Genomic DNA, 23,336 nt, shown 5'->3' on the forward strand with positions numbered 1-23,336 from the left:
TCATTTCGATGTCCATGTGTGACTGTCAGGGGAGCTCCAAATGCCCAACCACATGACACAGTCCATTTTCATTATAATACAGATCAACTCCCCCAAATGACAAAAGTCCGAAAAACTCCTTGTACCTTTGTTCTAAGATGCCCTTTTCCACATCATTGGTTGTCGACTAAGCCTTTCTCTTCTTCTTCTTAATGGCGGCGACTTCCGTGCCGCCACAGTCAGGAATCTTGACACCATCCTTGAGGTTACGGTTGACATCCATCAGACCCCAGTGGTCCTCCCAGGCCTGGTGCTCCGTATCGAATTGAATCTTCCAAGGTTCGTCGAACATTTCGAACCAGAAATAGTTGGTACCATTTGTAAGTGCATCGCAGACCCATCCGTCAAGCAATGTATTGAGGCCATCGATGCCAGCAACTGCCATGTCGGGACAGTCATATACCGTGTCGCTAGAACAGTCCATGCCGCCCTCTGAAGGCCATCCAATCTCTGATATGATGTTGTCAGCTGCGTCGGATTTCATGAATCCTGAATCATGATTCTGCCAGAAAGACCAAGTCCATGATGCAGCCTCATTCTCGTTGATTCCACCAAAGAACGGATGAATATTGGACATGATGGCATCGCTCTTGGCTGCAAGGCTCGAAGTCCAGCTGTCGCCGAGATCTGAAGTGGCAACCTTGAGATCCAAGCCCAAACTGGTCACATTGGTGCGCACGCTGTCGAGAAGGTCGCCAAGCTCGGTTTCAGTCATCTGCTCGCGAAACAGGATCTCGTTGGCAACAATGAGACCCTCAAAGTAGGTGTCATTGTAGGTTTCCAGAATGTCCCACATCTGCGAGAGTTGGCGATCGTTGGTTGTCTGGTTGCCGTCTTGCCATACTCCCAGCCAGATTCGCATCGTGTCTTCCATCTCCAACTGCCTCAGAGCATGAATGACCATCTCTGTTTGGTTGCAATCCGTACCGTAGAGTCGAATAATGTTGGTCAATTGACTGAGCACTGCAACATCACGAGTGACATTGTTCTGAGACGGCGGATTCGACAAGCAATCCGGATATTGCGTGTTGAGGGGCGTGTAGTCGACGCCAGGAAAGACCTTGTGCAGATTGTCGTTGTTGAGCAGAGCCTGGATCTCTGACGAATTGATGTTCAAATCGCCATTCTTTGACGTGTCCTCGGAAGCCGACTCTCCAGTGGTACTCTTGGACTTGTTCTTGTTTCCGAGTATACCGCCCACGACACCTCCGACCACAGCGCCAGCGATGATGAGTCCAACAACAATGATAATGGCCCACCTCCACTTCTTGGAGCTTCCCGATTGCTTCTTCATCCACTCGGACTGTTCCTTTGCTCCACCAAGGGACCCGCCGACAGGAGCATAGGCCTCTGCGGCGGCGGCGCCAGTAGCGCCCGCGGCTGCGGCCCCGCCACTGACGTTGCCTCTACTCGAGTTTCTGCGACTATACTCCAGGCCATCATCTCCGTCATCCATAATGTCGTGAGGGTCTACATGGCCTAGTCCGGGGGCCAATCGCTGGTCGTAAGCATATCGAGAATCGTTGAATGGATCGCTAGCAAAGCTTTGATGGCTTCTGGGGGTGATTGCGCCAGCTGGCAGAGCAGCTGCGGCCATTGGCACCATGTGTGAAGATGATGACGATGGTCCGTTGGAGTATTGATTCGAGGTCTGGTAACCCTGGTCGTATGCGCGATCATATCCTCCTTCGTCGTAGCCTTGCTGGCCATAGGCTGATGATGAGTTGTAGTGTTGATCGTAATTATTGTATGAACCTTGGCCATAGGGTGAGTTCTGTGGTTGTGATGTCTGGTATGATTGATTGTAGTCTTGTTGACCATAGGGTTGGTGGCCGTAGCCATAGTCGTAACCGTCGTTGCCTCTCATGGCGTCAAGCCCACTTTGTCGGGCGTTTTGTTGAGCGACTGTCGAAGCAATACCAGCCAGTCCGCCGGCAGCGGTTTCGCTAAAGTTGTCAACACCTGGTGTGATGTTGGTGGGTGCAGCTCCAGTGGTCCAGTCAGATCTGTTCAGACTCTCTCGGTGCGGCGGCGGCTGTGGTACACCAGTTGCCGAATCTGCTGCAGCTAGGGCGATTCCAGTCCCAGCACCAGCCCCAGTAGCGACAGCAGCACCTTCAGCTAAGCGACTGCGACGACGTTCCTCCCTCAAACGAGTGAAATCAGAGTTGGAATGAGCGCCTGCGCGTGTGGGAGACGTGTTGACAGTGTCTCTGTAGATGGAGGGAGGTTCGTCTTGGTAGTAGTGTGATTGGGAGTTGCGATTGTTGTATCGGCGAGACGACGGAGGAGATTGATGATTATGGTTGGAACTGTCTAATGGCGCACGTTCGCCAGGGTCGGAATCAAATGAATAACGACGCTCACGTTCCATGGTTTAGCACGTTCGCCTGTCTGTTTGGCTGTCTGTCTGTCCTGTGCTATCTGTCTGCGTCTTTCCGCCCAGTCCTTCCTATAGCTAGCCCGGGATGTGGAGCAGGGTTGCAGCAATTAGGAAGGTAGGGAGGTATGCAGTAGATTAGGAATGGAGCAGAGCCACCGAGGCGAACGGAAGGGCACTGCTTTCTGCTTGATTCCTGGCTTTGGCCCCCCCAGTCCAGTCAGTCTCTTGCCAGTGCTGCTCACGAGAGAGCACTTTGATTCACCGGCGCCTCGTCTAGTTAGGTCGAAGATCGCTGCTCGCCTCTGGCACTGTTCATGCGAGTGTTGTAGAGTGTGCTGGGATCCTGAGACAAGTGCTCAAATTAATAGGTGGGGGTTGTTCTAGTCTTGCACTTTAGCAGTAACAGCCACTCCAGGAATGGCGGAAATGTGTGTGAGTGCTCTGAGTGCAAGTAATAATCAATGTCGTAGTTGCACGTAGTGCTGTCGGACGGGTCGTAGCGGTCGCAGTACCTTTAGTCTGGTCGCAAGTCGTGAGGCGTGACAAGACGGGTCCGTAATGCCGTGCTTCTGCGATGCTGCAATGCGCCGAGGAAACAAGAAAAGGGAACAGCGGGAGATTTGCGGATTGTTGGTTTGGATGAGAAAAAACAAAGCACGACAGAACAAATTTCCTTGAAATCGAAATGCGCCTGCTGGAAAATGGGGCGGTCTGTCTGGCAATGAACGCTGGCTGCGACTCTGAGTGTAACAAGAGCGATGTGAACAAGTGATGTAACGGCGCAAAACGAGTGAGTGGGTTTAGTGGGCGTTTGCAATCGTCTGTCTGCTGCCGAACCTTCAGGCTTTGCGATGGATGGGTCAAGAAGAAGCAAAAGCAACCACGGATAGACTTGGTTCTTTTTCTGCTCTGCTAATTGACAGTGTAGAGAACAAGCTGTTGCAAGTTTTTTTTCCTGGAGGGAGATTCAGATTCGTATCATCTCGTATTATTTTTTTTTTGAGGGGGGATCAGCTGCCCTCTTGTCAGCAGCTCACCACAGACTCAGGCTTTTTGGATGTCCGGGTTGGTAACCTGGTTGCCATGGGCAAGATGGGAGGCTGGCTTGGGTGCTTGGCTAGGTGCAGTTGCACTAGGTACGCAAAGTAGGCAGACTAGAGCCGAACGTTGCCCTGATTGGGTTTGAACGTCGATCGCTAACCAAGGGTCCGCCGCAGGGGTGCATATGACTATTACCCTGTTGTCCGCTGCGTTTGGGCCCTTCTTGCATCGACGTCACCTTTGTTGACACGATTTTCTGCTGGAGGTTGCCAATGAACCCCCAAATCCGGACGGGACAATCTAAACAAAGGTGGATGAACTACTGCAATCTTCTTGTCCCTTATTCTTTTCCTCCGAATGCACACGGCAGTCGGGAAGTATGAAATTTGGTGATATCCGACAGCACCGAGTTGTTGTTTTTTGGGGGTCAACTCTCCTTCTCTCTCTCGTTCCCATCAGCCCTGACGCCCCAGACAGTGCCTGAGTGCTTGATTAAACGCCCTTGCGCCCGCCTTAAAACCACCTGGCAAGGAAAAACCGGGCTTTGGGTCGCATTGATACTCTTAGCGGTTTAGTCACCATCTCAGTGTGCAATCTAGCCGCCGCCACTGCAAAAGTCTCGTATTGAGAGGTTTGGGGGCAAGAATGTGAGGGAGCCAGAGGCGGCAGGCAGGCAGATAGGGCGCACAACCATTTGATTCATCCCTCTCTGTCGTGGAGTACCGTGTAGTGTACGAAGGTAACGTAGCTAGCTGCCTTGATAGTGCACTTCTAATAAGACGGCACTTCCAGCACAATGCAGCTGGCTGAAGCCACCAAAAATAATCCTCACTCAAGGCAACCAGTACTCTATCAAATATCAAGACAAAATGGGGAGACATGAGAGTCAATAAATATCCATCTGCGATTTACCTTTGCTAGATTGTAATATATGTACGCCATGTTTGAGACAAGAGTAAAGTGCGCAATTTCAAAGGCTTCTCTTTTGGCCCCGGACACTTAAAATGCGCACCACTTGCATTTGAGCTTATGAGCAACCTTGAATATTTTTCTTTTTTTCCTCAAGCTTTAAAAAAGGCAATATGATGGAGATTGGCGGGGCTCAGAGGGGGGCTGTGTTGGCCCGTGCTGGCATGGTGGGGGAAACGGAATCCAGTTCTCAAACGGCCAGAGCGAGCCAAGACTCAAGTCCAACAAGACTGTTCCGATCTACAGAGCACACACTGTTGGTCGATTCGGCCCGCACCTGTCAGTCTAGGTGGCTTTTCTCTTTGTCTCGAATTCTCAGGAGAAGAAAGGGAGAAAAAGAAATAGATGGTTTCTCTCAACACATGACTTGTCTGGAAAAGCTAGTATCAATAGACTGGCCCTGTTGTTGCTGCTGCTGGACATATCAGCGGCAGCGGCGCCAATAAACCCCCTTCCCAGTGAATACGACCATCAACTTCGCTCTTCGCCAGCTATCGCCTTTCTCTCGCTAGGTTAAAGGGAAGGGCTACTACTCATCACGAGCTTTTGCCAACAGACAGCGGCAAGCTCGTTCAGCTTCTAGCCTGGGCCTTGGAGAAGCACAGGAAGTCAGCCGCCCATGCCGCAGTACTATGGTACACGACTTTAGCCGCAGTGGCACGTCAGACACGACGAGGCCAGAAGGAATCCAAAAAGGCTCATCGCCAAGTGATGAGTGCCGCTATCTTGTGGCCCGTGATCTTGGTGGATTAGTCATGATTGAGGCTCTCCCACCATTTAGAGCGAGAGCGGGAGCCCGGACACTTCGGAAGACATGCAGCAAATGGGATGTTCTATGCACGACCGCCAACATACAGTGTATGATTGATGCATTTCATATTCCATCTGTTCATATTACATTTGGTGATTGGATCCCACGGTAGGGGAAAATTGGGCCATTCTGGGTCTTGATAACATGGTTCGCAGCAAATGCTCCGGTGTCCCTTGGCGTACAATGGGCTGGTGGTGGTGATGCATTGATGAAGTCAGTGATCAGCTAACAATATTCTTCTTTCATTGACCTCGTCCGCCAAAACTCAATTGCAACAGCTGCAATTCCTCGTCAACCACTGTCAAAGATGGCATATTCGTCACCGGCTCCCCTCGACGTTCACTGTAGAATGATGTCAGAAGTAGGGCTGGTATCCGTTGCCATATTGCACATGCTTATGAGCATTTGATGTCATCATACAGCAAAGAACAAGCTTATAGAGGGGTCGAGGGGAGTCGAGAAAAGGTATATGAAGCTCAGAATGCTCCAAGAAGTGCTTGCTTTGATTCTCACCATCCACCTATCAAGTACAAGCACCGAGTGACCAGCATCCATCACTTTCGATCAAAGTATCCATATAGTCTTTATCGAGAAAACGAATAAGCATAAATTTTCTCTCAGATTGACCAACATGCCTACCACACGTGCCAATGCCGCATCAGAGGCTGCCAAGCACGAGGAGTTCAGCGCCCGGAAGCCCGCCTCCGAGCCTCTCACAAGAAAGGGCCACGCCGTTGGTACCAAGGTTGGCAATGATGCCATCCCAGAGTACCACGCCGAGGTCTTCCCTGCCGGCACCGCCCCGCAAGAGTTCTCGCACCACGCCAACACCGAGGGCGAGGTTCCCGGCCAGGCCTTCAATGAGTTCGACACCACACGCACAAGCGCGAGTGACACCCTGACCGGCGCCGATTCGCAGACCCTCAACAAGGGACTTGGCAAGCCCGTGAAAGGCCAGGAGGAGAACAAGATGAAGGGCGGCCACAGTCGTTCAAGTGGTAGGAAGAGTGGTGGCTTGGCTGGCGTCGGCGCTCCCGCTGGTATTGACAGTGCCAGGCTACAGGGAGCCGATTTGGGGAAGCATCACAAGGGTCTGGGAGAGCATCCCAGCGCCACGGAGGAGTTCCCGCAGTCGGCCGAGCAGCTTGCTTCGGAGCGACACTAGGTGATGTCCTGTCGTACTGGGCATTATTCCATGATATAAAATGGCGGGTCGACAGTAGATTGATAAGATTAATGAAGTTTATGTTGCGAGTGCTGTGCGTCTTAGTGCTTCGAATCAACCAAGTTTTTCGAATGTCTCCAGTGTTTCCAAGGGATGTTGGGTTTCCATTTTGTGAGATATTTGGTGCTGCGGCCACATGACGGAGGAGTACACCATCCCATAATCACGATTAATGGGGCAGGCTAATTAGAGGTGAATTCTCTGGCTACCTTAGTTCTTCTTGCCAGAAAGCTGCTTCAACACTTTTCGCCTCTGTGACAGCATATGGGTGTACAGAAAAGGACCGGCTGCATATATTACGTTAGTACAAACATACTTTGGGCTCGAGATGAGAGATACGAACCGGGGAGATATGTGAGCAGTCCAAGTAAGAGGTATCCCTTGTAGAACTGACCAACACCAGTACCTTCTGTCAGGGCCAGATACACCAGACCAGCCTCACTCAACAAGCCAATTGGATACAGAGGCAGGAAAGCGTTGTACCTATGTAGTCGTTAGCCATTACGCCTTCTGCAAGACCACACAGGACCGGGCAACAAGCCACGAGAAGCGACTTACCTCAGCAACTTGAGCCAGCGAGGTGTATCACCAGTGCTCAACTGAGCCACAAAGTATCCGTAGCGAATGATCTCGGAACAGCCCCAGGCCAGGACGCAGCCCAGGAAGAAGGCGACGCCCCATTGGCTGCTCTCGCCGCTGCCGGTGATGATCTCGGGGAACTTGACCATGACGGTCCAGACGACGAGATTCTTGCCGCCAATCTGCAACGCCGTGGTTCCGGCCGAGGCGCGCACCAGGCCGAGTGCCGCGTGTACGACCTCGAGCAGTGCCAGGGTCTGCGTCGCGCTGAGGAGCGGCAGCACGTCAGCGTATAGATCCGCGAGCCGGGACTCGGCGTACAAGCCCGGCAGCTGCAGGACCGTTGATACGGTGATATGGCCCCATAACAGGAAGGAGAGCGCGTTGTACGCGATGAGGTAAGTGTTTTGGACTGTCATGGTGTATAGGGTATCGTCAGGGGATCTGATCCGCTTCCTTCCGGTTCAGCGCTTGTTGATCCACGGGTGTGATTGCACTTCTCGACAGCCCACCACGTCCGTTCTCGACTCCCAAGATCACTTGTACGCAAAGATCGAGTCAAAATACGACATTTTCCCCTTTCCTGAAATGAAATGCATCTCACCAAGACGAGATTTACGAATCATTTGGGCGGTCAGCATGGGCAAATCTCTGAACCTCGGCCCCGCATCCCAGAATCAGATGCATTCTCCGCTACCTACCCAGCACATGGCGGCGGGCTGAGAAAGAGACAAACCTCATCACCAAGACTATCGCATTTGCCAAGGCTTCACTATTCAGAACAGAAGCATCATCTGTTTTCCTCCCCAGGCATGCGACATTGGTCTCATCATGGCCCTAGCGTCATGGCTGCATTTTTTGACAGCTCGGTAAAATCTATAGTGCATTCTCGGCACTCGATGCAGCGCTAGGTTGGGATGAGTTTACCAACCTCGTACCCACTCACAGGAGGGTCCTCGGTTTCGTCGCTTGCAGCAACGCGTGCTGATCGCATACCTGCCTCTCTTTGAGCAATCCTATTTGTGGATACGGAGTAACCAGCGAGAAACTCTGTGAGGGCGCAATGATGACATGAAAGGGCCGTTGAGCTGTCCCGCCGTCTTGGTAGCGCCAGACGGCTGATGGCTGGACAAAGTGCTTGGCAGCGCTATGGTCAAGGCGGGATCGTCGTCTTAAGGACTGGGACGGACACCGATTGCTCGGTCGCTGTGGATTGAGGCGGAAGTTGAATAAGCTTCCTTTCCACTATCATCGACATTGTGAAGGGCGGCTATTGACCCCTCGGGCCGTTGCGCATTTAATCTACGGCAGTCCACATTTGCAGAGAACAACATCCTTTCTCAACACCTCTCCCATTAAGAAAGATGGACCGGAAGCTTGATACTGATTTTCTTTGGGACGACAGTCTAGCGGACAACGGATGACCCGCCACGGCGGTTCGCTACACGCTGATGTGATAGACCCAAGTGCAGCTGCATGAGAGCCCGGCATTGGGCGCTTTGCGGCCCCCTTGGAGCAGAACATCTTTCCATATGACTTGGGCTCACTCGTACGAGTCGTGTTGGATGCGATGTCCAGGATGTTGATGGGTGCAGATAAGCGGAACGCATTCTCTGAGACTGCTTTCACCCAAGCCGTACTATCGAGGGATGCAGCCAGCCAAGCGAATATGCAATCCCGGCAATCAGACGCCCCCATTAGGATGGCTGCGTAAGCTCACGTCCAAATCCGCTGCATCGAGATGCAAAAGTGAGTAAGGCCTCAATTTGAACTAAATGTTTCATTACGATCAAGCTCAGTATCTCAATCGAGTCCTTTCGTTTATGTCTGAGTTTGTGGCAGCACTCGATTACATGTGACTTCAAGGCGCCAGGCCGGTTTTACCAAAGGCTTTCAAGTGTTCATATATCAAATGGATCTTCAATGACTCGATGTGATTAATTTCACAGTTTTCTCAAAGATTCAAGCCGTGTCTGGTCACACGACAGACTGTTTAGAAGTGCCGGCCGAGAAGTATCCCTTTCGGACATCGCTTCTAAAAATGACGTCGGAGGCGGAAGACAAACAGTAATGGAAAGAGAGCGAAATGCTTGAATCGTGGACCCTTGCCTCTGACCTACATGAGACTATTGAAAACACCAAACAACATCGTCAACGGCGCTCCTGTGCAAAGGGCCTATGTGTGACTCGAGCCAATATTCAGCCTCCACAACCGCAGCCTAAATGAGGGTAGGGTTGCAGCAATAGATCCGGCGGCGTTGGTCAGACCAGTGTTTCCCGATTTGGACGGCAAAAGTCTCATTGCAGGGCTATCTTTGGCAATTGTGCTGACGACCTCGCTGTAACCCTTTCCGCATATCAACTGACGACTCAAGATGATTGGAGAATCTTACATGGACTTTTTGCTACACCCCTGGTCACGCCACGCGACCGAGCCAACGTTGGAAATGGGCTTCTGCAGCGCCGTTGGGCCCGGATTCCTCGAATCAAATCGTTTCTGGCTTCCTTTATAAGAAAGTTCATATAATGATTCGTCTCGATTCAGTCTTTGTTATCTTAGCTCATGACGTCGATCTTTCCCATTCCAGCCCTGGACCTGCAGTCAATAAATTTCAGCTTACATTGAGGCCTGCTACGGATTGTCTTGGCAAGCTTCAATACCTTGGTGATGCTTGTAAGTCATGTTGGTTTAAGCGATGTCAACGACAATGGGTTTGTGCAGATGAGAACGTCTATAAATCATGAGGGTATTGTGCCGTTCCTTTGATTACGGCTTCATCAGTCAATGCTCTCAATACGCACAGTATAATGTACGCTTCTCGGATTTTGCTGGGCGCCCTCGCCGCGGCTTTGGCCACTGCAGATACTTGTTCCACCGTTCAACTCATCTCTTCCATCGAGGTAGATAGTCCTGTGTCCTTGGACTATATCACGGAGCAGGCAGACTACTGGTCCTCCTCATGTGCCTCACTCCTCCCAACCTGCATCATCTTTCCCAAGTCCGCCGAAGAGGTGGCCACAGTCATCAAGGTACTGAATGACAATGATGAGAGCTTTGCCATCAAGTCTGGGGGTCATAATCCCAACAACTACTTCTCCAGCATTGAAGGCGGTCCTCTGATTTCAACTCAGAGGATGGACCAGGTCCTTCTTGACATTGATACCGGCATTGCAAGGGTCGGACCTGGTATCCGTCTGGATGAGATTGCTGCTCAGCTGCAAGGAACCGGTTGGACCTTTGTCGGAGGGCGGATTGGAAACACTGGTGTCGGTGGCCTAGTCCTCGGTGGTGGCCTCTCCTACATGTCTGCCCAATATGGGTGGGCTGCCTCGTCGGTCATCGAGTACGAGATTGTCCTCGCCAACGGTACCGTCACCACCGTGTCCGAGACGCAAAACCCCGATCTGTACAAGGCGCTCAAGGGCGGCGGCAACAATTTTGGCATTGTCACAACCTACGTGCTGCAGACATACCGGCAGGGCGATGTCTACGGCGGCAACTTGGTCTTTCTCAGGACCCCCGAGACAGACGCGACGTTGCTCAAGGCCGTGCGCGACTTTACCGAGTACAATGATGACGACAAGGCGGCCGTCATTGTGACGGCCGAGCGGTCCACTGCCAATGCGATTGACTCGTGGATACTCTTCATCTTTTACGACGGCGCCGTGCCCCCCGAGGAGACGTTCAAGAACTTTACCGATGCGGGACCCACGCTGAACACGTTGCGGACGCAGACGTACTCGGAGCTGATTGGCGGCAGCAACTGGGTCATTGTCAAGGCGTCGGTCGTGGACATTGGCACCGAGACGATTCCTCTCCCTTCTTTGGAGAATGGCGACTTTATGGACGAGCTGCACGCCCACTGGCGCAACATTTCGGGCAGTGTCCAGCTCGAGCCGGGTATCGTCGCATCAATTGCCTATCAGCCCTTTCCCAAGCGTATCGCCACAGCTGCCAAGGAGAGGAGCGTTGACCTCATTGATTGCGATGACGATGTGGACAAGATGATTATTGAAAGTAAGTATCTCATGGATTTGTCTTGTCGCAAGACCCTTGGAGAGGCGGCAGCTAACCAAGAATACTTGTAGTGAACTATAGCTTTACGTTGCAGTCCGACTATGACAAGATGGCAGATACGCTGGAAGCGACCTACACGGGTGTTCGCGACAGAGTCTTGGAATGGACAAGTGCGGGTAAATTGCCAGAGACATATTTGCCCGTCTTTATGAACTATGGCTTCTTCCGCCAGGACTACTTTGGCAGACTCAAGCCGGAAAATGCAGAGTTTGCAAAGACTGTGGCGGAGCAGGTCGATCCCAATGGATTCTTTAGAGATCGTACGGGAGGGTTCAGACCATAAAGTTTCACGATTCATCAATGGCGAACTTGTGACGTTTGTGTTTAGGTTTCATCACTGATGGTTATCTATTTGGAGCCCGGAGTCATTAATATCTATGGAGTCATGTTGTATAATCGATCGAGTTGAGTACTTTGGTTATCCCGTGAGCAGTGATGAGTCTGTAAGCCACCATCTAAGCCCCTACTTGGCTCTGAATCGATGGTGCGAAATGAGTCAAAAACGCCCATTCAAGCCTTTTCTTCCAACCAAGTTCTTTCCAGTTGTTGGCAGTGTCTGGGAAGAAATTGGCCACATCAATCAGCGCGTCATCATGAGCTGCCAGAAATAGGATATTTTCTAGAGCATCTGGAATCTGCGCTTTCTTGAGCATCTCATTCGCGAGAGCAGCATCGTGTGCCACGGCAGACACCACTTCAAAGAAGGGCTCATCGACGTCGCGGCCACGCGCTGTTTGTAGTCTCTCCAAGGCAGAGCGGGGATATACAGTCGACTCCTTCGCGTCTGTATTCCCGCGCGGTGGAGCAAGCGATATGTGTGCCGGCAGGGGCTTCTGCACATTGGGCCGCAGCTCGCCGGCAATGTGGTAGAGGTCGCCGCTCAGCACGGCAAAGGTGTCGGGGTTCGTGGTTGTGCGTACGACGCCACCAATGTGGCCCAGAGCGTGGCCGGGCAGGTCAATGAGGTAAAAGGAGCCATCGCCGAAAAAGTCGACAGCGTCGAAGTCGTAAAACTTGAGTGACCCGTCAAAGACGACTTCGCGTAGGGTTTTGCCTCTGCATGGCATGAGATTAGCATGAACGGTGTTTCCAGGCGCGAATCGGCTTAGTTGGCTTACTTCATCATTTTCTCGTGGAACTGAGAGTCCTCATTCTCAGGGTAGGTGGGTAGGATAGCTTCCTTTGCGCCGGGACCAACTACAATCTCGGGGGTATCGGGAAAGGTAGAAGGATCACCAACATGGTCAATATGCCAATGGCTCCTCGTCGTTAGCGATACAATTTCGCACCGTGATGTCTTATAGATCAACTGTCGAGTCATGGCAGTCTGTTACTCACCTCCAGACGATGCTCTCAATGGATTTGAGAGAGACGCCCCCTTCACTCAGTACTTGAGCCACGGTCTTGGGAATCTCTACAGTCGCTTCCACGCTAGCAATCTCCTTCTCTACCCCTGGTGTGACCGTTTCCGGGTTGTTATTCATGGCCAGGTCAAAGACAATCCTTCTCCCCGTTGAACTTTCAACAAGAAAAGACCATGCAGGCATGAGTGCCAGGCGCTCGTAGCCGTCGAGTGGTGGTCCAAAGAAAGCAGAAATGGGAATGTTTCCAATCCTGGCTTTCGTCTCGATGATGCTCAACTTGGCCACGGATCCGGATGGAAAGGCGTGGCTTTGGGTTGTCTCGGCCATGTTTGGGTTGATTGAAGTGTGTTTACTCGGAGTGAGTGATGGCTTCTGAGCAAGACGGCCTTGTCAAGTGTGAGGGTTGCACTACTTCATATACTTTGGACAAGCAGCGAGTAGCTACGAGGCCAGCCTTGCGATAGCATCTTTTTGACTTTATCGTACACAGTTTGTTGTCGTGCCCAAGACAATACGAACTCAGGCCGGTGACACAATGTTGGCTGTGTTGACAAATCCGCACGGGAGAAGACGGTAATTGACCGATCTAGGTTAGTCTAAACGTTGCCGGATTAGTAGCTTCAGTCGCATGGTAGCCAACAAAATCAGTAACCTTTGGAGATTCAGACGCTCTTGATTGATAGAATTGATCTTCCAGCGGCGGCCAAAACCTGCAAGTTACCCTCGCATGCGATTTAGTAGGTAGGCAAGTTAAATTGCAAGGGTCGGAACATCAAGATAGTGCCTTGGTGCACCGTAGAGAGGCGAACTTTTAGCTACTAAAATGTTTAATCATCAATCAGTAGCTCTGTTTACAGAGCTTAATATGCCCCACCGAGTGTACAAAGTACAGTCCTATTGTATAGATTATGTCAGACTATATTCCGTAAGCATCCCGCTTGGCTTCGGGAACAGCCGGGCTAGAATATCATTGTATTGACACCTTAAGTGCAATGCGTGATAAGTAAAACCAAACGCCAGCACAACGGAGGCGAGGGGTTTGATGTTTCATCAGTGTATCTTCTCTCTAGAAATCATTGGAGATGGTCTGTATGCTGATTGGCCCAAGTCCTCAGGTTGGTGTTCGACGTGAGATTGCTCGCCAACTTCGGCCATAGCGTCTGCAAGGCTGAAAGCGAATATGTGCTGATACTTCCTCTTTGTCAATTGTTGACCTAGCAAAAGCACGTCATGGCCCGTCCCATTGTCAGTTTCTCGGTCTTCTTGAGCTTTCACGCATTGCGAAAGTATAAGAGGGTGCATTCTCACTTGATGGACCTACAGTTTCTTCAAGTTGTCATCTCATCCCGGGATTCAACGTAATCATTGAATTGACCTGGTTGACTTTGAGGACATTCATTTGTCCCATTTTGGAGGACTGAAGAATGTCAAAGACTGGATGGACGATAATTGGCGAAAATATCAAAGTGCTCCAACAATCAGAGTGGAATGGACAATCACGATTTTGAACAGGAGCAGTTCTCGGACTTGAGAATACATCAACTGGTTGTTAAGAGAACGAATAATAAGCAGGAACGTTTTTCGTACTCGGCATCTCAAGTTATTGTGGCAGACCCAAGAATTCCGAAAGTTGACCTCACTCGTCCTCCGTCACATTTGACTCATTGTCCTGACCCCCTCGTGTAATTGCTTTTTTTTCTAATGTTCATTCACTGCCCAAAGTAACCATCCCCCCCTGCATCACGTATCGGCAGTCACTTCTAGCCAAAAGTGACCGTTGCCCCCGCATCACCGACTTCAAGTTGTGAATGCAATTTTCAAGTGCCTGCCAAACAAGGAATCCAGAGAACTGGAGGCAATAAAAAGACGAAGCGCGACAATCCCATTTCTGTACCTTCACTCAATTCACCAGCAACCAGCTTCGTTCCGCCATTGCAGCATTGACTCTGCAGTTGCCATATCCAAAGTTCGTCACTCTGGTCTTCAAGTCACAATCAACCTTTTTTCACATTACTTCCAAAGTCCCTCACTCTGGTTTCAACCCCCCCTACATCTCGCTTGCATTCACTACCCCACCAGCACCAATCGCAAATCACATCGCAACACATCATCACGACATCACAGCAGCATATCAACATGGCATCCCCCAAGAAGCCCGTCCTTACTGCTCGTGAGACCGAACTTGCTGGTCTCGTTTGGCAGTGTTTCGAAGTTGAGCCCAAGGTACGTCAGCAATACACTCACCACTTGCTTGTCCTCTCCATTACGCGCTCTGTGAGTATTTGCTAATCATTGTTAAATGTGCAGATCAACTTCAAGAAGCTTGCCGACCTGGCCGGCTTCAAGAACGCTGCCACTGCCAGCGCCTGCTGGGGCCCGGCCAAGAAGAAGCTCATGGCCAACGCCGGCATTGCCACGCCCACCAAGACGCCCACCAAGACGCCCACCAAGCGCGGTGCCGCCGCCGCCGCCGTCGGCAGTGAGAACCAAGCCACTCCCAGCAAGAAGCCTCGCAAGAGCGTCGCCAAGGCAACCAAGAATGGTAACGGTAACGGACAGCGAGGTGCCACCATGGACGCCGATGTCCCCGATGACGAGGACGACAAGGACTTTGATCTTGCCATCAATGCCCAGCTTATCGACGATCAGCGCACTGTTCATATCAAGGAGGAGGACGACAAGAATAGCATCGTGGGCGACGACGATGACGACGTCGTCATCTACCAGGATGGTGAGGTCTAAAGCCGTGTGTTTTCAGGTCGCTGAGTGAGTATCTGTGGCTCATGATCACCACCTACCCACTGTTCCTGCTTCAAGAGTTGGAAGGAAGGTACGGACACGATGGACTCGAGGTCCATGAGATCTGCGTGGCGTTGAAGCACATGGAGAAAAGACTTCCAAAGTCTATCTGATTATGGTTGCGGATGGTTTAGCGAGTATTACCGGAATACCCATTCTAGAGGTAGTCTTCCAGTCACAGGGTCCCAAAGAAATGAAAACGTTTCGTATGACAGTGTATTGAAACCACCAATATGAGAATTACTGCTATGATATGATGAGACTGGATCTCGTGGCAGCCACGAGGATGCGAGGATTGTGCGAAGAACGTTATGGTGCCAACAAGAGGAAAGCAGGTAAGCCGCCCGATAACCGAATAATGCATTAGTAGTTCATAGTAAGTAAATCCTTGTAATGATGTTGTGCAGGATGCAGGATCTCTGTCATCCATTGAACGCCAGAGGCAACCCGATTCTCCACTGATAAACGTGTTATGGCGGGTCGCTTTCGTCGTCGTGTCTCTGCCTGCAGAAGTTCCACGGAGGGTCTGGAACGAGCGAGAAATCAAAAGACAAAAGTTCTGAAGTAAACAACTGGAGAGAAGAAGGGAAAAAAATCTTATTCCTTAGTATCAAGGTACAAGTTTACAATTGGCAACATGACACATCCTTACTAGGTTAGCTAGCATAGAGGGCCCCATTGCCATGAAATACTAGGACCCCTGCCCCGCTTTCAAATGTTCGTCGCGGGGTCCTGAATTTTTAGCTGGGTCCAAACAAAGATGAACCCCAGTCATGTTAGACGATGGGATTCAGCGCGCTTCGACAATTGCATCAGAGGAGGCAACAAAGAGGAGTCAGAATGGAGATGGGAGGGAGGAAAGAAAAAATTGAAAATAAAATTGGACGCATAAGAAAGAAAACTTGGCACAACTACAGAATAGACGGCCAATTGCAACTCCACTAATCACTCATGTCCTTGCCTGATTCGCACATAATCTATCGCAATAGTGGGGTAAAAGATTTTTTTTTTCTTCCCTGCCCGACTAGGTAACAGAGCATATTCGTCTCCTCAGCAGCAGTGGCAGCAGCAGCGGCAGCATGAATGGGAAAATGGAGCCGGGAGTGGGAGTAGGCAGAGAAAACGCCGCCTAATACTGACCAACAACAAGAGGCGGTGGACTTCAAGCCAATTACTCTCACAAATTTTTTTTTCCCTCTCTCGTTGGGCCGTAGTGTCTAGGCAACGGATTGTCAACATAAAAGTCGGGCACTCTCTCACCTCGCCTACAGACTTGTCAACAATCTTTTCCCTCCCATTCTCACATCTCTACACTCTCTCTCTCTACCATCTCTCCTCTCTCTTTCTTAAAGATACCCCTCTTTCCATACCACATTTCCTCCTCTTCCACACAAACACATCACAATGGCTGAGTCTTTCGAGATCGACCCCCAGGCCATCAAGGAGCTCCAGCTTCTCGATGCTGCCGCTGCCGATGTCAACAACGAGATCACTGCTCAGAGATGGTTGAAGCACGTCCCCATCTTTGCTCAGCGCCAAAAGACCATCGAGAAGATCCCCGGCTTCTGGGCCACCGTTCTCGACAACGCCTCCATCGAGCTCGAGGGTGCCATCACCAACAAGGACTCTGAGATCTTTGCCAGCGCCCTCACCCACATTGAGGTCTCCCGCCCCGAGATCCCCGCCGGCGCCAAGGCCACCGACAGCGGCGTCGAGCACTTTGGCGAGCCCCGCAGCGTCGGCATTGCCTTCCACTTCAAGTCCAACGAGTGGTTCGCCGACTCGGTCCTGGCCAAGAACTTCTACTGGCGCCGCGGCAAGGACGGCTCCTCCAGCCTGGTCTCGGACCCCATCAAGATCAACTGGAAGCCCGGCAAGGACATCACCAACGGTCTGACCGACGCTGCCTACGCCCTCTGGGTCGCCCAGAAGAACGCTGGCCAGCTCGACGGCGTCTTTGCCGGTGAGCTCCAGAAGAAGCGCGACGCCGCCGCCCGCGCCCTGCCTGAGTACAAGGCCCTTGCCAACCTCCTCGAGAAGGAGTACAGCGAGGAGGCCGAGATTGCTGGCGCCACCAGCTTCTTCAACTTCTTCTCCTACCGCGGCCGCTGGATCAGCGCCGCCGAGAACGCCGAGTCCACCGCCGAGGTCCGCGCCAAGCGCGCCGCTGCCCTCGCTGGCCAGGACGACGCCGAGGAGAGCGACGACGAGGACGGCGACTACGAGTTTGCCGAGGAGGATGTCGAGACCTTTGCCCCCGGCCACGAGATTGCCCTCAACATTGCCGATGACATCTTCCCCGACGCCATCAACTACTTCCTCGCCGACGAGATCGAGATTGACAGCGACGTCGACCTCGACAGCGATGACGAGGACGTTGAGATGTCCTAAACATCTTAAGAAGACGCAACAAAAAATAATGATGACCTATTGATGACGTTTGGATGAAAGAGAGAATATTAAAAAGTTTGGTTCATGATGATGGTTTCAGGAGGAGAGTCACTTGTCTACATATACCCCCAGGACCTGGATAGCATTTAGGTTGCAAGTCCTAGTCTAATGCAGTAGTTGCAAAAGAGGCCGCCTATTTTTGGCTGATGCAATAATGAGAGCATATTACAACATTTCACCATAGTTCCTTTCGCCATGTGAATGTCTGACAATTATATCTAAGCGTAGTTGATGGTTGAATCCAGGGAGCACCAAATTATCATACAACCATGAACTACAACATGAATGTAAGCTGACCTGCCTGGCGATCACAGGTCCAACGCCAAAGCGAAATAATCTCTTGCACTGTCGTACGTCAGACTTTTTAAAGTACCATCCATGCTCTTGGTCCCACCACTTTTGTGCTTTTGCTTTACACGCCATGTCAAGTATTCCCAGGGACACAAGGTGCACATCAAGAGATCCTATGCCCATATAGCTGTTAAATAATTATGCATTAGAATTATCGTATATCATCCTAGAGGCATCACCAATCGTCAAGACAATAGGACACCTTTCTCCATGTCTACAATAATGCAACACCAAATGCTGCACCAACCAGGGCCATGAACGGGTTGTGGTGTACATGGCCGGCCGCACCCGTCGCCACGCTCACCGACGAGCTGTCCGTGCTGGAAGTGGTCAAGCTCCCACCATTCGTCACCGTGCTTGTCGCAGCCGTCGTTACCGTGGGCGTGACATCGCTGCCGCTGCCGCTGCTACCTGTAGGCGCCACGGTAGCTTGACTTCCACTACCGCTCTCATTTGCAGCCGTGGTGGTTACGGCGGCGTTGGTAGTGGTAGTAGTGGTAACTTGAGTATCCTGGGCCGTGGAGATGGGAGAGGAGGAGGTGCTCCGTGCGGTAAAGCACGGCATGTACGACGGCTCGGTGTTGCACGAGGCGGTGCCCACGTAGGCCGCGCAGCACGGCACCGTGGTCTTGACGGGCGCCCGGCCGCCGCCGCAGTCGAGCGGGTCGCAGATCTGCCCGTCGTCGGGGTCGTACCAGTGCACGATGCCGTCGGCGCAGCTGCCGTACGTGTGCGTCGCGCATCCCTCGGCGTAGACGCTGCGTGCGGCCACCAGGAGTAGGACCGTAAGGGTTGATGTGTACATGATGTTTTCTTTGGTATTAGTTTGCGCCTGGTTGAGAAATCTAGAGACTGTTTGAGGTTGAGACGCGCGCAAGAACGAGAGAGAAAACGAGAGAGTTTGGTTGCGTAGAGATGTTAGTGAACGACTTGACTTGAAGAAGGACGAGGAACCGAATAATCGTCAGAAAACAAACTCCATTGCAATTAATATAACATCACCGTCTGGCTGAAAACCCCCTTGGTAGCCAAGCAGTTTCTCGGAAATTGAGTCACTAAGGACTCGGGTCGGTCGTCGCCCTAGTCCTAGCTCTCCCTCGCCGTGTCACAGCGTGACAATTTTGTTTACTGTGCCGCAGACTGAAAGTCTGGGCATTGGACGCTGAGAGAAATTTCTGTTTTTGGCATCTTTCAACACGAATCTGACATCGTGTTCTGGGGCCACCCCTTTTCAAAGATGATGACTCCCCCAAAAGTGCAGATGTAACCCCCAGATATGTGAGTCTAGACCTGATCAACTGTGCGGCAATAGTTCCCGCAATCTCCTCACTATGACTTGATCTCCTCAAGGATCGCACGGGCACCCAACGAGGATCTTGATGAAAGCAGTGTAGTGCCATTACTTTGATGGCGACCATCAATGAAGAGGCTTGAGTCGTGACTACAGAAATAAGCATAAAAACAAGCTATCCTCGAGTCGGCCAAGAAAACAGTCGTGGCGCAGTCCAAGCACTAGCGCTGACATGTGCCTCTGAGCTGTACATGCTGCAACACCTTTGATACTGTTGGGTTTGGATTTCGGAAACGTGAGATACTTTATGGGCTCCCTGGGTGCTTCGAAAACGAGCCTGCGGTGGGATTATCAGCGTTCAGTCATGCTAGAAATCAAAGTGTGTCGTATTGGTTGCTGGTTCCATGCGAGCCTAATATGTTCAGCTGCTTTGCTAGATTGATTACACGAGCAACCAGACTGCTTGCCTCGATGCACGTGTGAAACTAATGCACATCGTGCATAGAGACCGCTTGGTCGTTATGGAGTTAAGAACGTAAAAAGACTGTGGAATTGAAAGGAAACAAGGACTCCAAGAAACAAGAGGATTCGGTATATCAATGCTTCAAGGAGTAAATATTCCATTATGCCTTGGAAGATCTAATATGTAGGCATCTTTCCTTGGTGCGAATCGCCTCTTCCAGCAACCGTGAGATTGTCCGGCCCGCATATTTGGCTCCGGCCAAGAGTGTATACAGACTTGCCAAGCCTACATTGGTATTATTGGCATATGGTGGACAGCAACTAAGACTTGAGTCGGCAGGATTTACACAGGACAAGACTCAGCAAATTTATGTAAACAGCGTGTTTCCTGTGTATGCTAGCACTACTTGCAATGAAGGACTAGTGAATCAAAACTCAAAAGGCATCGTTGTCCTGGTAAACAATAGCAACCCGCAGAGGCGTTCCCATCAAAAATCACAAGACAGTCTCTCAAGAAACAAGAGTAACCATTAAGCTCGTTATACGAGTTCACTGCAGGCTTGGCCCATATGGTATTTGGCTGAGATATAGACTCTGGCTGTGTCATCGTAGGCCATTTAGTGCTAGATATCATCAAGTCAGTCATGATTCTTTTACTTGGGTGATGAGAGTCAACGTACGCCGCAGCTGCTGCACGAACAGCCGGAACAGCTGCCGGAGCATGAGCAAGATGTGCAACTGCTGCAGTTCCCAAAGGTGTCAGTTCCTGAAGTTTGAATATATCATGATTGATTCAATATCATTTGGGTGGTGTCGTACCAGGAAGGCATATTGGCTATGATTGGTTTGGCTTGGGAAAGCAAAAAGTCGATGTTTCTGAAATGTGATATTCTTTAATTTGTGCAATCTGGATGATTCGAAAATGAAATTTCGAGGAGAATCGATCGCCTTTTATACTTTTCCATCTGGTTGTCTACCCCTCCCTCCCTCCCTCCATCCCGTAGTCCTGGGAGGTCGGCTGGAATCTCATCCTCCAACACGGGATTGATAGGTTTCTCGTCCACCAGGGCATCGAGGCTCACTCGCCAAGTCCCAAACAGCTGGTTCGACTCGCAATTCCCCGCACTTTGTGTTCCCAATCGAGCCTGTTATTATTCTCAACCGATCCAATGATCTCTTGCCGAGCCAAACGCCCAGTCTGACATTCGCCTCCTCTCCCTTGCCTCGCTCGTCTCGGTCATGGAATATGGTAAGAACGTGGGGTACCTGGACGAATCACTGGACCGTGCCGATCACTTGGAGGCTTTTTCGGATGTTGCGTCGTATGGTCGCAGATATGGGAGGACGGATCTGGCCGCAAGTTGGATGGTAATGGTTGTCCATGTTTCGAGAAAAGGATGGGAAGTGTGGTTGGCTATGCCAAAAGTAGTCGTAACCACGTCGACTAGCGAATCGAGCCGGCCAGTATCGGGGGTTCCACTCCTCCATATTCCTATAGCTTGAGCGAATAGCATGCACTCCTTGGACAACACATGATACTATCCTTGGCGCTGCAACGTGTTTATATCTCATGTTATGGAGCCTCCGGGAAACCCAAAAGAGTTTCCCTGAGGAATATCAGGCTGTCTGCAGGTGGCTAGGAATTCTCCGGGAGCTCGCGGCACGTGCAAGAGAGGGCATTCCTGCTCGGCCGTCACGACATGAGTCTCTTGACCACGGCAAATCTGAAAGGCCTGTCGTGGGACAACAAGCAGACGTTGCAAGGCCGGGCAGATGCCAAGCATCTTCGCATGTCGAACCGAGACGAGTATTTCCCCATTGGTCGGAGGGGAAGAGAGCCTCGTTTGGCTCAGTCGCCTATTGCTGGTGCGGAGAACATGGCGGCCTGGAATATTCCCGCAGTGCGCCCGTGTGAACCGGTGTGAGAACGAGAGCCCCGGGGCCCTGTATCGATCATGCAAATGTATGCGGCTGCCCCTTGCGTTATGGTTGGGGCCATGAACCGAAGCGAAATGCAAGAGTACAAGTTGAGAAATCTTTTGAATTCCAACCTGGTCATATATACTATTTTGTTGTTGAGTCTCGAAAGTCCCTTGATGGCCGTGGAACACTTGGCGCCAGCAGTTTTGGGAACCTTGATGGCCACTTTTGGGCGGTCAACGGGACTTGACTATGCCGATCCTGTTTCGAGCGACCCGACACGATTCAGCACGGGGCAGTCCATCATGAAGTTATCAACTATCGTCCCGTCGTCTCTTTCGCAAAGTACCGTCAAAAAAGCATGGGAAATATCGCGGAGAAATCAACTCCAAAGACAGTCCCCAGGATGATCCTTCCACGGTGTACAGTCGTGTCAGAAACGTCACCTCTCCAATAGACCATGCACGACTAGGTGTGATCGGTGGTTTAATAGGCCCACGCAACCTGGTGGCGGACCTGCCGGTGTGATTTATGCATCTCTGTGGCGATCCCAGCCAACAAGCAACAGGCTTCGATGATAGGTGGCTCGACTCGAGATGCGAGACCGAGAAGCTGGTAGTCGATAGCCTGAGCAGATATCAGAGCTGATTATAGAATATCCTTGGCCATCAGCCGTGACGCAAACCTGGCTCTTGTATCTAAACTTTGGCTAGTGAAATCTGACACTCTCAGCAACGGCAATTGTGGGAGCGTTTTCATCAGCGTACAAGCTGACCTGCCATGGGAATGACGGACCCAGAAGCCGAAGCCGAGACAAGTCAGGTCTGCTCCAAGTTGGAATCAAAGGCTACATCGAGTCGCAACGGTACTTCTATGCCTGCCTCGTACCAGCCAGACTGGGCATAGGGTCAGACATGGAATGTCGGTTCGTATTCCGCAAAGTCGCGACCGGCGAAAGGCTTCTGAAGCAATTGTTTGGCAAGTGTACCCCTCGTCGCTTTCCTTGACCGGAGTGGTTAAGAACGCCTACAAGCTCTCTTCTCACAAGTTCGAGTCATATTCTGCGTCTCCCAAAGACATTGCCAGACCGACAGAAACACTCGAAATGACAAGTTCAACGTGAGAACAGCGGCCACGACCTTCAGAAGGAGTGGCAGAAGAGCCATGGCACAATACGACACAAATTTCAACGACAATTTGATTTTATACCCGCTTGTGATTACTATCTATTGACCCGTTGCTTACATACAGTGCATGCTCGAGGATTCATGTTGAGCTGTCCAGAAACCCACAGTTCGGCAGTAGAATAGACTAGAAATAGCATTCAAGAACTGCTGACTTTTATACACTCTTTATCATTGACGGCGAAGCTTCCGAAAAGAGTTGTGTTCTTGCTGAGACGAGTTCCTCAGGGAAGAGGAAATCAGAAAACATGGCTTCTTGGGATGAAGAGTATTAGGGCGGAGCCTTTTGAGAACGATAATTCTCTAGTCGAAATCAGGATGGCAGAGGAACTCTTCAAGGGCCGTCGCTCTCTTGCCGAATGCAGAAAGGCAAAAGAAACTTTCAAGAG

At 51.1% G+C, this 23,336-nt stretch overlaps 8 protein-coding genes across 8 annotated transcripts; 4 read left to right on the forward strand and 4 right to left on the reverse strand.

Moving 5' to 3' along the window:
* Positions 1-166: 166 nt before the first annotated feature.
* Positions 167-2,413, reverse strand: PFICI_02489 (uncharacterized protein; the record flags this gene model as incomplete). Its single annotated transcript, XM_007831070.1, has 1 exon — positions 167-2,413. One exon carries the CDS (start codon positions 2,411-2,413, stop codon positions 167-169), a length of 2,247 nt encoding a protein of 748 aa, XP_007829261.1.
* Positions 2,414-5,874: 3,461 nt separating this feature from the next.
* On the forward strand, positions 5,875-6,408 carry PFICI_02490 (uncharacterized protein; the record flags this gene model as incomplete). The annotated part of the gene is made up of 1 exon (XM_007831071.1): positions 5,875-6,408. One exon carries the CDS (start codon positions 5,875-5,877, stop codon positions 6,406-6,408), a length of 534 nt encoding a protein of 177 aa, XP_007829262.1.
* Positions 6,409-6,678: 270 nt separating this feature from the next.
* Positions 6,679-7,466, reverse strand: PFICI_02491 (uncharacterized protein; the record flags this gene model as incomplete). Its single annotated transcript, XM_007831072.1, has 3 exons — positions 6,679-6,755; positions 6,812-6,951; positions 7,027-7,466. 3 exons carry the CDS (start codon positions 7,464-7,466, stop codon positions 6,679-6,681), a joined length of 657 nt encoding a protein of 218 aa, XP_007829263.1.
* Positions 7,467-9,855: 2,389 nt separating this feature from the next.
* On the forward strand, positions 9,856-11,408 carry PFICI_02492 (uncharacterized protein; the record flags this gene model as incomplete). Its single annotated transcript, XM_007831073.1, has 2 exons — positions 9,856-11,065; positions 11,137-11,408. 2 exons carry the CDS (start codon positions 9,856-9,858, stop codon positions 11,406-11,408), a joined length of 1,482 nt encoding a protein of 493 aa, XP_007829264.1.
* A 172-nt stretch (positions 11,409-11,580) lies between these two features.
* Positions 11,581-12,816, reverse strand: PFICI_02493 (uncharacterized protein; the record flags this gene model as incomplete). The annotated part of the gene is made up of 3 exons (XM_007831074.1): positions 11,581-12,181; positions 12,244-12,384; positions 12,464-12,816. The coding sequence occupies 3 exons, from the start codon at positions 12,814-12,816 to the stop codon at positions 11,581-11,583; spliced, it is 1,095 nt and encodes a 364-aa protein (XP_007829265.1).
* Positions 12,817-14,625: 1,809 nt separating this feature from the next.
* PFICI_02494 (uncharacterized protein) lies at positions 14,626-15,231 on the forward strand (the record flags this gene model as incomplete). Its single annotated transcript, XM_007831075.1, has 2 exons — positions 14,626-14,712; positions 14,797-15,231. 2 exons carry the CDS (start codon positions 14,626-14,628, stop codon positions 15,229-15,231), a joined length of 522 nt encoding a protein of 173 aa, XP_007829266.1.
* Positions 15,232-16,692: 1,461 nt separating this feature from the next.
* Positions 16,693-17,679, forward strand: PFICI_02495 (uncharacterized protein; the record flags this gene model as incomplete). The annotated part of the gene is made up of 1 exon (XM_007831076.1): positions 16,693-17,679. One exon carries the CDS (start codon positions 16,693-16,695, stop codon positions 17,677-17,679), a length of 987 nt encoding a protein of 328 aa, XP_007829267.1.
* A 625-nt stretch (positions 17,680-18,304) lies between these two features.
* On the reverse strand, positions 18,305-18,895 carry PFICI_02496 (uncharacterized protein; the record flags this gene model as incomplete). Its single annotated transcript, XM_007831077.1, has 1 exon — positions 18,305-18,895. The coding sequence occupies one exon, from the start codon at positions 18,893-18,895 to the stop codon at positions 18,305-18,307; it is 591 nt and encodes a 196-aa protein (XP_007829268.1).
* Positions 18,896-23,336: the final 4,441 nt, after the last annotated feature.

This window comes from Pestalotiopsis fici (assembly GCF_000516985.1).
Source record: "Pestalotiopsis fici W106-1 unplaced genomic scaffold PFICI_Scf_2, whole genome shotgun sequence".
Classification (NCBI taxonomy): domain Eukaryota; kingdom Fungi; phylum Ascomycota; class Sordariomycetes; order Amphisphaeriales; family Sporocadaceae; genus Pestalotiopsis; species Pestalotiopsis fici.